Source organism: Conger conger, chromosome 7 (assembly GCF_963514075.1).
Source record: "Conger conger chromosome 7, fConCon1.1, whole genome shotgun sequence".
Lineage (NCBI taxonomy): Eukaryota > Metazoa > Chordata > Actinopteri > Anguilliformes > Congridae > Conger > Conger conger.
This window is the reverse complement of record NC_083766.1, coordinates 31,837,571-31,852,835: the sequence shown is the minus strand read 5'-3', so window position 1 is coordinate 31,852,835 and position 15,265 is coordinate 31,837,571. Positions and strand designations below refer to the sequence as shown.

The 15,265-nt window shown below is 42.5% G+C and overlaps 1 protein-coding gene across 3 annotated transcripts; it reads left to right on the top strand.

The window, feature by feature from the left end:
• The first annotated feature begins 892 nt into the window (after positions 1-892).
• LOC133133201 (alpha-2-antiplasmin-like) lies at positions 893-12,065 on the top strand. 3 transcript variants are annotated; one of them, XM_061249284.1, is made up of 8 exons: positions 893-1,001; positions 4,254-4,325; positions 5,074-5,365; positions 5,996-6,139; positions 6,556-6,744; positions 8,989-9,131; positions 10,482-10,686; positions 11,139-12,065. In XM_061249284.1, exons 2-8 carry the CDS (start codon positions 4,269-4,271, stop codon positions 11,474-11,476), a joined length of 1,368 nt encoding a protein of 455 aa, XP_061105268.1. In that variant the 5' UTR covers positions 893-1,001; positions 4,254-4,268; the 3' UTR covers positions 11,477-12,065. The 3 variants fall into 3 exon arrangements, with proteins under 3 accessions (XP_061105268.1, XP_061105269.1, XP_061105270.1); XM_061249285.1 differs by lacking the exon at positions 893-1,001 and adding an exon at positions 2,008-2,211; XM_061249286.1 differs by lacking the exon at positions 893-1,001 and adding an exon at positions 2,885-2,907.
• The last annotated feature ends 3,200 nt before the right edge of the window (positions 12,066-15,265 follow it).

Below are 15,265 nucleotides of genomic sequence, written 5' to 3'. Positions count from 1 at the left end.
CAACTCTTCAGCCAGGAGGTAGAAATAATTTGTGAAATCAACTGAAGTAAAATCTTCTACAGTCACTCCTCCTTGCAGCTGATTTATAAGAGCCTGGGCGGGTGAAAGCACCATGGAAAACCTCAGCTCTTCAATCAGGAGTAATTTGAAACCTGTGGAAGGAAGGAAGGATGCTACTTCAGAGACTCCCACGCTAAATGCCCTTGACCTGGCATTCGAGGAACATGACAGACATGTCTGGGACGGAATACTTTTTTCACTGCCCCCTTTTTCTGTTGTGCAGAGTTTACACAGCAAAGAGAGGGGATGCTGAATACTTGCTGAAAACTGCTGGACGAAGGAATTCACATTTTCAACTGGCTAATCTGCACCATTAATGAATATTAGTGACAGGAAAAGAACGGAAATACTATGTGTTCCCATTTACGCAGCATGAGTCCTGAAAGGCCACAGCACCTGCTAGTTTCTGGGGTGTTCCAGCACATTTCTTTGAGTGAAACCTGAATGAAAGGAAACCACAAAAACCTGCAGGCATTAAGTGCCCACCAGGGCTTCAGTTTCCTGTAGGTTTTTCCATCAAACATGGTTTTATGTCTGGTTACACAGGATGAGTGGGTGCTTTGTTTTGGGGCTCTGTGATATTACCCCACACAAAGCCAATCAAACCGACCAAAGCAATCAAGGTACAAGAATATATCTCTCTCTCTCTCTCTCTCTCTCTCTCTCTCTCTCTCTCTCTCTCTCTCTCTCTCTCTATCTCTCTCTCTCTCTCTCTGTCTGTTTTGGTTTTCAGGATTTCTCTTCTAGATTAATGTTTGACCTCTGGTTCCTATGTCTCAATATTTACATTTACAAACGAGTTGTGACTTATATGAAGCACAGATCAATGGTGGCTGAATATTAACCACTGCCTGAGAAACTGCCAACACTGGACACAGGGAATCTGTTCCGGTGTGCACTAGCATTTCTCCCTCTCCATTCCAGGCAGAGATTTTGGCCAGGTAAGTGAGCCCTTTTCAGTGTTTTTAAAATGGCTGTTTGCTGTATGTTGCTCCTGTGTGAGCTTCCTGTGGCTCGCTGGAGAGAGGCTCCTTGGCAGCGTGGCACTGCTCCGCATTCCCGGGACTAGCCTGTCAAGTTCTCGCCAAGCTCTCTTCCTCTCTCCCGGCTTACATAAACGCAATGTGAAACGAGGACGGCATTAATTAACAACCCATGGCAATTAAATAATTATGCAATTTCTTTTCTCTAAATGATAGGCTCCTAATGAGTGTCAGTGAAAAAAGAATGATGATTATTTAGGTGTTTGAGGATATTTATTTTCGGTCCCTATGAGCTGGGAGAGTTCTAAGATATACACTACGCCATTGCAGTGACACTGTGTACTGTGTGAAATCAGGGGTGGGGGAGTAATCAAACTCTTTCCTTGCAAAGGAAGATGCCAGATTTCGGACTTTAACAATCCACTGCACACCTTTAGGTCATTTTTTAGAGATCTCACAGCTTGGTGCAGATCACTAACGTGGTCAGAACGCGAGTGTATTTTGGGGAAGCGCACTGGCCTTGCCGGTGTGCGCTACCATTGGTAGAGTGGTGAAGGCTTTTGTCTTTCCATCATTTGCTAAGCAGCTGTAGATCCCCGCCAATCAGCTCCCAGCTGATTGACCAGCACATGCTATGTTTTCAAACAGCTGGTAGCTCGCTCAGACACGCTACTAGCACTAGCCGGTTGACCAGCTCATACCTAGCTAGACCAGCTTTGTGACCAGCTTGGCCATGTTGGTTGACCAGCTCATATGCAGCTTGACCAGCTCAGTTTTCAAGCCAATGGGCGAAAGTGTGTGTTGGCGCAGATTCTGTGCCCTGTAGTAGGTGTACATAATGATGGGAGAGTGGAGGCCCAGCACTCGGTGCAGAGGGAGGCGTGAGTGTGAGACAGTGACAATGCTACCACCCAGGATGTGACTCCACTCCCACGCTCATGCTCATGACCTGCCATTCGGGGAAAGGGACGGACATTTCTGGAAGTCAAGCTTTTTTTCCCCCACTGTTCCCTTTTTCTGTTGTTCACGGTGTTCCTAAAAAATTTAAAATTAAAATAAAAAAAGGAAAGGAAAGAGATAGAGGAGGTATACAGCATATAGAGGGGGAGCTGAATATACAATCACTGGCTGAACGAATATTATAAACTGTCTTTCAAACGACACAAAGGTGAGAGCTGTCATTATTATCTTCATTTCTTTCTAGACCTCATGCCCACCGATAATGTACATTGACGCATCAGTCTCTTATCAGCTGTTTTGCAGTGCTGCATATTTTATATTCTATTAGATGTATGCTTTTTAAAAGACTCTGGCAGGTTTGTTCCGTCTTTTTGCATTAATACTGTGGGAAAGATGTGATGCAGTGAACAGACTGCAGTAATGGGCAGCAGTGTGTGAACATTCAGCAGGACTTTCCCTGAGACATTTAAGACTTGATCACTCGGCAGAGATTAAAGCTTCAGGCATTAGTATGTATGGGTTGTGGGTTCATAAACCGACCAATGCTGATTCAGCTTTAAAAAATGATGGCTGTGGGTCTGAAAGTTTTATTCACTAGAAGAGAAAATGTGCCACATGCCCTTTGCACCATAAACATTTAAACTGAAACATTGTTGCTGAATTTGCAGGGAAGTATGGGCCTGACACCCACGCCATTTGAACTTTGTAACTCTAGGTTAGAGTAGGCCTTATCTCTTGTCAGGAACTGGGGTCTTTGGTGAACCCACAGTACCAGCTGCTAATGGGAAAGAGTATTCTAAGGTTTCCTGAACAAATGCCTGATCTGCTTTCACCTACCCAGCTACCCAACACTGTTTGGTGCTCAGAACATTCCAAAAAACAGTAGGAGCATTTTGATAAACCAGTGAGTACATTTGTCCCATTAACAGATGACCTTTGAAAATGGTCACTAGGAACATTGTGGGAACAACCTTGTTCAGCAATGTTACTGAGTTGTGTTGTCCAAGTTAAAAGAGTATTTGGACTGTGGATGAGCATTCGTGTAAATTTTCTCAAGAACATTAGCCTAATCTTCCATTTCAATACATTCATGCAGAACATGATGAGTATCATTGCTCAAGATGTAATGTTTTCCATGACTAAATGAAAAGCATCAGGGGATGTTGCCAATTCATCTTTATGCAGCAAGCCTGAAACATTTGTTTTTCTGACTTTGACAGAGCTTTTTTTAGAATGATAATATTTTGTAAGACTCTCATTTATGTTACTTCTCATTTATATTGTCTCAGCACCAGACTGTAATCTCGCAGAAATGTTCCAAAAATTCAGGAAAAATTTGTTTCATGCCCCAACCACATTGCACAATGAGTGATGTGATTATTTCATCAAGTAGTTCCCGCCAAAGGAAGCAGTCATTCTCTTGTTGCTTCACGCTGGGTGATGTCAGTGTGTGCCAGGTGTGTGCTTTGGGATGCTTGGAGTGTTAAGCCATCAGTGAAAGTAACTGCAGTGGCACGAGCATGCTATGGCACATAGCAACAAATGGTCCAAATGCATCTCATTTACTTTTTTCCTGATATATGCATATAAATTTGATGCTGTCTCCAAATGACCAATATCAAATCCTTCTTTTCTATTTAGATTCAGATTTAGATTTAGATTCAACTTTATTGTCATTTATTGCCTTCTAAGAGTGCAGTCGGTACTGTGACCTCATGGCAAGAAGGTCCACGTTCAAATCTCAGCCTTTCTGAGTGGTGTATTCATGCTCTCCCTGTGTTCATAGGATTTTCCTCTGGGCACTCCAATTTACTCCCACAGTCAGGCTAATTGGAAACTGTAAATTGGCCAGAGGTGTGTGAGTGAATGATGTCTGTGCACAGTGATGGATTAGCGACCTGTCCAGGGTATATTCCTGCCTGTTGCCCAATGCATGCTGGGATAGGCTCCAGCCCCCCTGCGATCCTATTCAGGATAAGCGGGTTAAGATAATGGATGGATGTATGGAATTGTATGGCATCTACGGTATAATATTACTAGCTGTATAACACAGGTTAATGAGTATAATGGACAAAAAACCCCAATAAAAATGAAATTTTCCAAGTCATTACGGTGAGTCTACAAAACCAAAGGAAAACCAAGTAGCCATGTTGACAGCTGCAGTGGATGAGTCTGGGAAAGACAGTGATTCACGGTGTATTACACCAGTGTGTCTTTCTCTAATCATCTGTTTGTGCTTTTCCCTTCCAGGCTGACAAAAGGGACATGGACGTCCGTCTGCTAGCACTCCTGTTACTCTGCCTCTGCAGACGAGGACTGACAGTGAGTCCCCCTCCACACGCAAGTTCATTTAACATGGCTGCTTCTTCCCTGAACGATGACAGCATCGATGCTACTGATGGGGTTACTCTGCCAACTGCACCTGCAGCATATACAAACAACCCGCCAGTCTGAAACAGATTAATAATGCTTGCTTCCAGAATTATTCTTTTTTTAATTTACATTTGAAATTACATTTACCCCACTCATTAATGCCAGTTAATGGAAATCCTTCCAAATACAAAATAAATGCAAATACGTCTGGTTGATATGCCAATGTTTTTGAATCTTACAACAGAACAAATGCTTCTTAAACACATCAGGTCAAAACAAAAAATGATGAAATTAATGAATAATTCAGGATGCAAAACATGCAATTACTCGATTAATAAATAAATGCATACCTCACATTTGTCAGTACAGTTGCATGGAATCTGATCCCATTACAATGTACATTCTTTAGTCCCAGGTGGTGCAGTGTGTAGGACACTGTGTTTCCCATGACAAGATTCTCCTCATATCCCTGCAGGTTTCTACCACAGTCTGAAGACACACAAGTTAGCCTAATTGGGGAGTCAAAATTGTGTGAGTGAATGATGTGTGACCTGTCCAGGGGGTATTCCTGCCTCTTGTCCAGTGCATGCTGGAATAGGCTCCAGCATGAGCAGGACTAAGCGGGCTAGATAATGGATGGATGAATCATCAGACATTTTCACTTCTATTTCTACCTCTTTTCTAAATCCTTTTACAGGACCTGACCAATGAGGCTCCCAGCATACCTGCCCCAGACCCAGCAGTCAATGCCTCCTCCCCAACTGGAGAGGGCTCTTTAGAAAAGGAGGAGAAGGAGGTGGAGGATGAGGATGGGAAGAAAGAGAGCTGTACTGCCGAACAGCTCAGCCCAGCATCCAGGAGAGCAGTGGGGGCGGCCATCTTGAAGCTGGGTCTAGAGCTTCTGGAGAACCTGAAGACAGGGCCGGAGCAGCCCAACGTGATCATATCTCCCCTCAGCATCTCACTAGCACTGTCCCAGCTGGCCCTTGGTGAGAGGATGGTGGTGACGGGAGAGCTTGGGGTTGGTTGTATGCAAGAATTCATAGATTTTGCCCAGTTGACGTTTCAAGCACACCCGCCACAGTGCTTGGTGACCACAAACAGAAGCAAAACCCATTAGGTTAGATAGAATTTAAACTGGTTGCCAGTTGTACCCTGTTTATTTAAATCGCTCATGATAGTTACCTTTGTGAAGCTGCTGCTCCCTCGTGTGCCAGCTGTGCTCAGCTTTGGCAGGACCGAGCCGCGGACTGCATCAAACTGAGGCCTTAGGCATGCGCCACCTGTTAGATTCTTTCATTTGAATAAGGCCTCACATGGTGACAAAAACAGGAAGTGACATCACAGGAAAATAAATGTAACTGTAAATGTAAAGTGTGTTACTGGGTACTGTATTTTTCAGGCATGGGTATGATAATTGCTGAATAGATATCCAGGAGTCGTGTGCCTTTTTCTGCTTGAATGGATCAGTGCTTGTGTACAGTAGCTGCCTGTATGAAGAAACTCCCTTGAGTAGGAGGTTAGTGAAGGAGACCTGCTGTTGTGTTGGCATGGAGGGAGGTGACATGGCTGTTTGGAGGCATAAATGTTCACATTGGCCCCCTTGCTCGCACCCCCAGGAGCAGCGAACGAGACGGAGAGGTTGCTCCTGCAGTCCCTGAGCGCAGACAGCCTGCCGTGCTACCACCTAGTCCTGCGCAGTCTCTTACAGCACCTGAAAAACAGCAGCATGAAGATCGCCACACGCATCTACCTGCAGCCAGGTGAGCACGGCTGGAGAATATTTGATTAATTAGAGCAGTCTTTTACACAGTTCAACTCACCCGGTGCCTTGAGTGTGATTTTAAGGCAAAGACAAAAAGCAGCAGATGTTGCTGAGCCTTCAGGATTCTGGTTCAGGGGAATGCTTGCTCTGATTTCTAGATGGAGTGAAAATAAGAGGCAAATGAGGAAATTTCACTGTGTTTTTTCTCTTAAAAGAACTTTGCTCTTGTAGGTACTGTATTTCCTTGCTTGCTTTACTGCTGACTGAATGTATCTCCACTCTTCTTTTGAAGGTCGCATTGTTCAAAGAACAAATGTATCATTGCTATTCTTATTATATTGTCTACAGTGGGGAAATCAAATTAGCCTTACACCACGTCACCGCATGCCTGTTATAATTCCCTTCTGCTCACAGGATTTAAGGTGAAGCCAGAATTTATACTGCAGTCCCTACGCACATATGACTCAGAACCAACGCAGCTAGCAGGGCTAGAGGAAATCAACCAATGGGTAAAAAAAGCCACAGATGGCCACATGACTGACTTCCTGTCAGCTCTTCCTCCGAACCTGGTCCTTATGCTAATCAATGCGGTGCACTTCAAAGGTAAGCCCTACCATTGGTTTTCTGTCACTTTTTCCCTTTGGGAAAGAAAAAAATAAAAAATCTCCTTTTGGTTAAGCGGAGCTTTTTTGTCTTGATTGTGATTACACTCTTTTCTCTCAAAGTGTTACTGGCCATCTTGCTTATTGAGCAGTCACTCATTGATAATTTTAGCAGATTGTGTTGTTCTGGTGGAGTAGTTGTGTTCCCTACAATGTTATGGAGATCCAAGATTCAGGTATAGTATATTAGTTTTTACGTCATTAATGTATGTACGTATACTTTTATGAAACACAGTGCTCTAGGGGATGTTGGTTTAGATCCCCAGACATGCCTTTGATGAGGGTGTCTGAAATTTCAATGTTGACTCACTAAAGTAGGTATCACAGATAACAATGATTTCAGGCATAAAGAGAGGTTTTAACATATATACTTGCATTTTTATATTATATGGGTTCTCCTCTTTAAAAAATAATAAAAGTAACAGTTTTTTTTCCATAAGCACCCAATGAATAATTCCCACCTGAATTTGGAATATCCAATTAACCCTGTCAACTTTGCCCCCTTGTGGTTGAGTCGTCGACGTTGAAAATTATTGTTGCGTTCATATTTCTATAATACAAAAAACTGCAATGCCAGATTGTTAAAAAGACTCTCCGTTAGCAAAAACAGAAGTTTAGATGCTTACCAGCCTCTTATTTGCAAAGCAGGGCAATAAAACTCCATCCTCCCCCGTGACACATTTTACAACCCTCACATGCCATTTCTCTATGTCAAAAAAAAAACATGTTCCAATATAAGAACAAGAATATACAATTCATAATATATGAATTTTTTTTTCACTTGTATTGCACTTCGGGCCAACGTATTTTCGGTTCAGTAAAAATATGTTTGTTTTGCAAATGATTTCTTACAGATGTATTTATGGAACCACATAGCTACAACTGTTTTCTGACTAACTTTCTTTATTTTATAATCCGTTAAGCCATTTTCAAGAGAACTATATATTTGCTGGTACTATACCGATGCAAATGTTGTCTTGAACTACTTCTTATTGTTGCGTAAAGGCAATGCTAAGTGATCTCAGTACCGGACTAATGTAAAACAGGGTAAGCTTCTTGTACAGGGATTCCTACCCTTTGCTAGAAATGTTAGAAAGCATGCTTTATAAAAAGATACTACCATATATGTGAATAAAACACATTGGTTGGTCCTTGACTTTTTCTGCCTCAAATTTCTGAATGATCCAAGCCTCTTCTTTAATTTACGTTTTCAACCATGTGTGCAGTAATTCGTTTTTGAGATATTGATACTCTTATAGGACATTACAAAATAGGTGGAAATTGGGGGGCAAAGTGGAAAGGGTTAACAATTTGTAGCCAAATAGGAGATAATAATATAATTTCTTCCAAACCGTGTGGTGTCACCAGCCTAACACTGCAGCCCACAGCCAAGCTTGCAAGCTTGAGTATGGAAGGAATACATCTCATATGTGACTTCTGGGCGGCACGGATGGCGCAGTGGGTAGCACTGCTGCCTCACAGCAAGGAGGTCCTGGGTTCGAATCCCCGTCGGCCGGGGCCTCTCTGTCCGGAGTTTGCATGTTCTCCCCGTGTTTGCGTGGGTTTCCTCCGGGTACTCCGGTTTCCTCCCACTGTCCAAAGACATGCACGTTAGGCTGATTGGAGAGTCTAAATTGCCCATCGGTATGAGTGTGTGAGTGAATGGTGTGTGTGCCCTGTGATGGACTGGCGACCTGTCCAGGGTGTATTCCTGCCTTTCGCCCAATGTATGCTGGGATAGGCTCCAGCCCCCCTGCGACCCTATTCAGGATAAGCGGGTTAAGATAATGGATGGATGGATGGATGTGACTTCTGGCATGCAGTCAATTGGTGCCCGATCAATAGAGCAATGCATTGAACCGACTGAACACTCCCATACCCTGGGCAATGCAATTGGCAATAATACGTTGCTCTATGGGCCTCTGGCCATAATCTGAATTCTCCATTCAGAACCATCATTGTGCTTTAGCACAATGAGCCACCCAGCACTGTCGCAAAATCTGTTTTTAATTGAAGTCAACAAGGTTGTGAAGGTTTTATAATTCTGAGAAGAGGATGAAAATGATAATTGACTGATCTCTTAAAGTCCATCTGATCATGGATGCAATATTCAAGGCTGAGCAGTCTTACAGATTACAACCAGTGTTACAACCAGCCCTACTACTCCCTCCCTCTTCCCACTCAGGAGAATGGGTGGCCCGCTTTAACCCCGCCTTAACTGCCAAAGACCGCTTCTACATTGACAGCAAGAATATGGTTGCCGTTGACATGATGATGGAGCAAAAATACCCGTTGAGTCTGCTGATGGATGGTGAGCTGGGTGCTCAGGTAGGACTACTGCTCTCATTTTCCCCTGTATCTCCCTTCATCCACCTCTCTGTGTCATTGTTACATTACATTACATTATTGGCATTTGGCAGACGCTCTTATCCAGAGCGATGTACAGACTAAGCAGGAGACAATCCTCCCCTGGAGCAATGCAGGGTTAAGGGCCTTGCTCAAGGGCCCAACGGCTGTGCGGATCTTATTGTGGCTACACCGGGATTAGAACCACCGACCTTGCGTGTCCCAGTCATTTACCTTAACCACTACGCTACAGGCCGCCATTGTCATTAATAATAAATGGAGGTATCCAAGAACAAGTGTTATGTAGCAAGATGCAAAGTGTGAGATGAGCCAGTCAGAGTGAAATAATTTCATTTAACAAAGGCAACCTTTTAGAATTCTGTTCATGGTCTAATGTGCATTCTTGTGTGCCAAACTCCAGTCCAAGCCCTTAATCACCAATCCACATATAACCTGTAAGTCCACAAATCCAGTTAGTTAGTCATTTCCTTCCTTCCTTCCTTCCCTCCCTCCCTCCCTCCCTCCCTCCTCCACTGGTACTTTACTCTGGGATCTTGGAGGCTAAAATTTACATGGAACCAGCAATTTGGGCTGATTATCTGCAGGTGTCAGTAAATTAGTCCAGGAATGAAATTGTGTGGAGCCATATCTTGCCTGCGGCCCCAGTAGGAAAAATAAAATGAAGACGGTAAAATAACAGTGTAAATCTGAACTGGCTAGACCATGAACACTATAACACAAAGTGAATTGGTTGGGATACTACTTGTAAAATGGGGAAATAGTGTGATTTTGTCTTGAAGTCAGTCATTTTAAATGCAAATAGGCTGAACTCCCTTGGGGCTAGAAACAGAGGAGCATAGATCTAAGGAGTTCAGTAATTGTATTCAGAAAAAAATATCCTTGCTCAACTTTCTTTTAGTTACGCAGCAAGAGATTCAAATGTGTTGGTATATGTTGGCTTCATCAGGGTGTTGTACTATATGCTAATGGAAGTCTCATACCAAACTCTATAGCAACACCACAGGTGCACAAGCCAATTAGAGAGGAACTACCAAACAGAGCCTCTGTTTTCACATAGACTATTATCAAGTACTTAGCTTCTGGCAGCAAATCAAATATAGATTTAAATTATAATTAGACTTCCATTTCAGACTTTTGGTTTAAAAAGGTAAAATATCTGCATTCAACATTTTTAGTTCAGACAAGGCTACAACTGTGCTGTGCCGAAATGTATGAATCTTTAAGCTTCACCCCCTTTTTTATAACAAAGTCCCTTGAACCCTCACACTGCCACCCATACTCACACTGGCCCTGCGATCCGTCCCCGTGTAGGTGGCACGCTTCCCCTTCAAAGAGAACATGAGCCTGCTAGTGGTGATGCCCATGTCAGGAAAGGTCAATGTCTCCACCATCGCTGCCAAACTCAACATCTCGGACCTGTACGCCCGCCTGCCCGGCCAGACAGCCATGCAAGTCAGGCTGCCCAAATTTAAACTGGAGTACAGCCAGGAGCTGGAGGAGGCACTCACTAGCATGGGTAAGGGAGAACGGACACCTGCTTAAAGATGCTGCAGACATGGGCACTGATGCTGCAGAATGCAGAAATACACATTCACATAAACTTCCTGTGGTCTCTTTCTTGGTGTCATCTCATTCATCAGTCCAATTGAATTAAATTCAAGAATGATTTATCGCCATGCCATATTTGAATATATTGCCAAAGCTTCACATCATTATTCCATTTACATCATAAACATTGGATTATAATGGAGTGGAAATAATAAACACAAGCAATATTCGTGCTACATTACATTAAAAAACAAACAAATAAATAACACTACTTGTGACAACTAACAGGTTTTTTATTGTTGCCGCTAGCTTCTTCTCCACTCACTGTCCTCCACTCTTTCGTGGCGATGTGTCTCTCTCTTTCTCTTTGACAATGACTCTCCCCACTGCACCTGTCTCTCTGTCTCTCCACCTGCCCAGGGCTGGGGAGTCTTTTCTCGGTGCCGAATCTGTCGGCCATCACCGACGGCCCCCTGGTGGTGTCGAGCGTGCAGCACAAGTCCAGCATGGAGCTGCACGAGGAGGGGGCGGAGGCCTCGGCTGCCACCGCCGTTTCCACCACCCGCTCCAACCTCTCCTTCAGGGCCAACCAGCCCTTCCTGTTCGCCCTGCTGGACGACGCCAGCCAAACGCCCGTCTTCCTCGGGGTCATCACCAACCCCGACCCGAGTGCAGAGACCATGCAGAAAGACGAGCCCGAGAAAACAGGCCTCCCTGATCATGAGCATCCTGACGGCTCTGAGGGCCATCCCGACTAAGAAAGAAGCAAAGTGACTGTAAGGAGGGAGCGAGAAAATCAAGCTAGAATTGCACTGCTGTCCATCAACCAGCAGGGGGAGCGCAAGAGGGACAAATCCAAATAAGAACTTGTACACGTGAGCTGCATGTCTATGTATAATGGATTGGATCTGCTGAGTCTCAATACATTCAAGGAATTAAAGACTACCAATTGAGTACCAGGAGATTTAAAAAATTTACTGGTGGAGTAGTTTTCTTTATTTATCCAAGTCTAATTTCGGCATACGTCAAAGCCGTATTTCGGCAAAGTAAATTGTGGGGGTGGGAGGGTCATCTGCGTGTTGTGAACTAGATTGTGATAGGTGTGTGGTACACACATACATTTAAACAGGAATAAACACAAATGGATTGATGTCCAACAAAACTACACAATTTGTTTGATACTGTGTATTTTTTTTCTGAACATGTTCAGTGTTACTTTCCATGACAGAATATTATTTGTTTTTCAGTAATGTTACAGAACCGCTGTTTGTTTCCTTCCAAACATCATAACCTTCTCCTCTTGAGGCAAATCTCTAATGTTATTGATTAAAGAAAGGTGTAAACTAACAGACTTTCAGCTGTTTTATTAGCACTGCTTGCTGGTTTCATTATGATATTATCATGAGTCTGCTACATCCGCTCCTTCTGTGATAGTGTCATGTTGTTAATATGAAAGTGTGCTAATATGAAATTCCCTGCAACCACATGGAGAATACAGTTGAGTCTAGCCACACAATAGCAATTAGATGGAAATGTAGACAGTAATTACAACACACAGGCCTAGAAGACAACATACACAAATACAGAGCACACTAATACCAAGCATCACATCTATTCATTAAGATAGAGACTGATAATGGTTAAAAAGAAGGCAGTAAATACTGGAGACAGAGTGGCTTCTATTAAGTATCTGCTTCTGTGTGTTTAAATCTGAGGAGGGTTTGGTTAAGGGTGAAAATGATGACAGTCTCATTCCTTGTAAACATACTGTATAATTAAGTCAAAGATGTAATTCACTTGTCCTTTGTTCCTTTCCAGGATGTGGACATGGCACTGAGTTTATTTATTTCAAAAATGGGTCCCAGTACAAAAGCCTTCATTGAGTTAGAACAACTCATCAACATTTTCAAGGGGCCATACATCAATATGGCAAAAAAAGAAATTCACGAGCAGAATAAACTGGTCAGTAATTAAAATGAAAGATTCAGCAGCAGGAACAAGAACACTGTCTCAAAAACATTGCCCCGAGACCTTTTCAATTGAAGCAAACTCCTAAAGGTTTTTATATTGACTGCTGCACTGTTCCAGTGTTCTGCTTATAAAATTATATTCACAGCCTTTCTTCAGCAATAAAGCAATTCTCTGTCTGGCACCAAATTGTTCAATGTAATTTTCCCTTGTTAAACATGCAATTCTGAAGAAAAATATTAATCTACAGTAATATATACAAACTCAATCCTCTCTACAAGCAAATCCTCGGCAGTATAATATTTCCATTTTCATCTAAATAAAGATGATAATATAATGCAAATTACTAGTAGTCCAAATCTGTATTCATTTACATGAAAACAAAATGGTCTATCCAAAAAATCTATTTAAAAAACACTTGCATATTTTCCCTCCCAACTATTCAAATGAATTTGCAATAATAGAAAGGGTCAATATGAAGTGCTCCATCAAGCAAGTATAAATGTTGTTTGAGCAAATACATTTCTTAACAAATTACCTTATTGGCCAAGAGGGAAAAAAACCTTCATGTTGAACCCCACGTTGAACCCTAACTGCAAACAAGCCAACAAACAAATGTCAGGTCCCCAATGATTACATTACGAAGACGGACTAAATGATGGACACCATAAGCCTTTATGGTTATTGGTGTTAGCATCTATGTTGTGCATAAGGTGCTATGTAGTGCTGCCAATTAGAGCTGAGTTACAATTTCATAATCAAGATCGCTTACATACTGTATATCCGCACAGAAAGTAAAGTTGAGTATACTGTATGAGACAGTACTGGCATGAACCTATATGATGATCACTCATCAAGGTGTGGATGCAACCTATTTCACCCTTTCTTTCTTTATTGTGTTTATTTCTTTGACAAAGAATTTAAATTAAACCAAACAAAAGATATCTAATTTGCACAAGAGTGTCTATGGGCAGCCTAAACTGAGTGCTTGCCAAGGTATGCAGAATGAAAGCTTGTCAAATATTAACAAAACGAAAGTCCTCCAACAAGAGGCAACTTTGGATTAGTACACATTCATTTTACCACACAATTGTGTGACTCTCAAAATGTCCTGTCAGTAATAAAGCAATCATTATAATATAAAAACATTTATGTCCGCAGTGCTGGGACCTGAGATTCAGTGGAAGTTTCTGCATTTGGCACACAGTAAAACATATCTTATAAGTTCAGAAGCAAGCCCATATATACAGGTATCTCACTGCAGTAGGCAGCAATCGTGTAAATGTAATAGCATGCATGTATGAAACATACTGACAAATGACACCAGACAAATCCAATCCATGACCTTGATTTATACGTTAATATTTATTACAGTCAGCTTCTTTTGGTGTAGTGCAGTTCAGATGGTAATGTTGAACACAGCCAATTATAAAAAGACAAATTTACTTGATCAATTCTCAGCTACAGTATTACACAAGAAGCTACATTATTTATGAACTCCATTGTAAAATTAAAAATGGATGCTCTGCTTCCTCAAGAAGACATTTCTTTCAGGATTTCTTTCAAATGACAAGTCCAATGCACAGAAGAGAGGTGCTTTTGAACAATTGTACAGTTAGCAAGTCCATGACTACTGCGTGTACGTAAAGCCAGGGAGATTAGCCAAGGTCTACTGTATGTAGCATGACGCCCATGGATAGGGCACTCATTGAGGCCTTTCCTTGACTGCCTGGACAGATGCCTTGGCCCATGGGGACAAGAGCATTGAACCTGAGTTCAACACCAAGGACTTTACCCAGGCTCTTTGTAGCTAAAAAGCTCCTGGTCCATATATGATGTCCAGGCTTAAATCTACTGTACTAGGCCTTGTTGGACTTCCTGAAAGGAGACATGGCAGAAGTCTTTGAGGCAGCACCAGATTCCCACGTGCAGGAAAATACTTTCTCTGTGTATATCATTCAATATACACAGAGAAATACCACAGGTTTACAGAGCATTGGGCCCGCTGTCCCCTGGGGCAGCACGCACAGAGGGAACAGTTGGGCTGTTCACTGAGACACAGTTCAGAGCCTCTTGTCCAAAGAGTTGAGACCTGGAGCATCACTCTGTAATCGACAAACAGTTAATGCACAGATGAAGGTTCCAAGATGATACTATCAGTTAACATGCAACATTCCAGGTCTAAGAAAACCCAGAGCTGTTCCTCCAAATTTCCCTTCACTTTCACAATCACTTCAATCTGTGACTGTGTCTGTTTTCTGGCTCCAGTCTGCTGTTTGGCATTCTCCATGTCCGTCGGTTGTAATGATTTCACCAGGTTCTGCTTCACAGCCTTATCCCCTGGTGTCACTGAATGACAGCACCTCCTGCACCTTCTGGGAGGAGAGGCTAAACCCCTGAGAAGGATGTGGAAGCAGCTTCCTGATTCTTAAGCTTGTGTCAACAAAAAAAACTAAAACCAACATTTAAAGTGACATAGGCCTACTTGCAGTGTATTATCTTTCAAACGTTAAATTAAAGAAAGGTAAAATAGAGCATGTCTCTTACTACATGGATTGACTGATTTGGTCTTCCATATT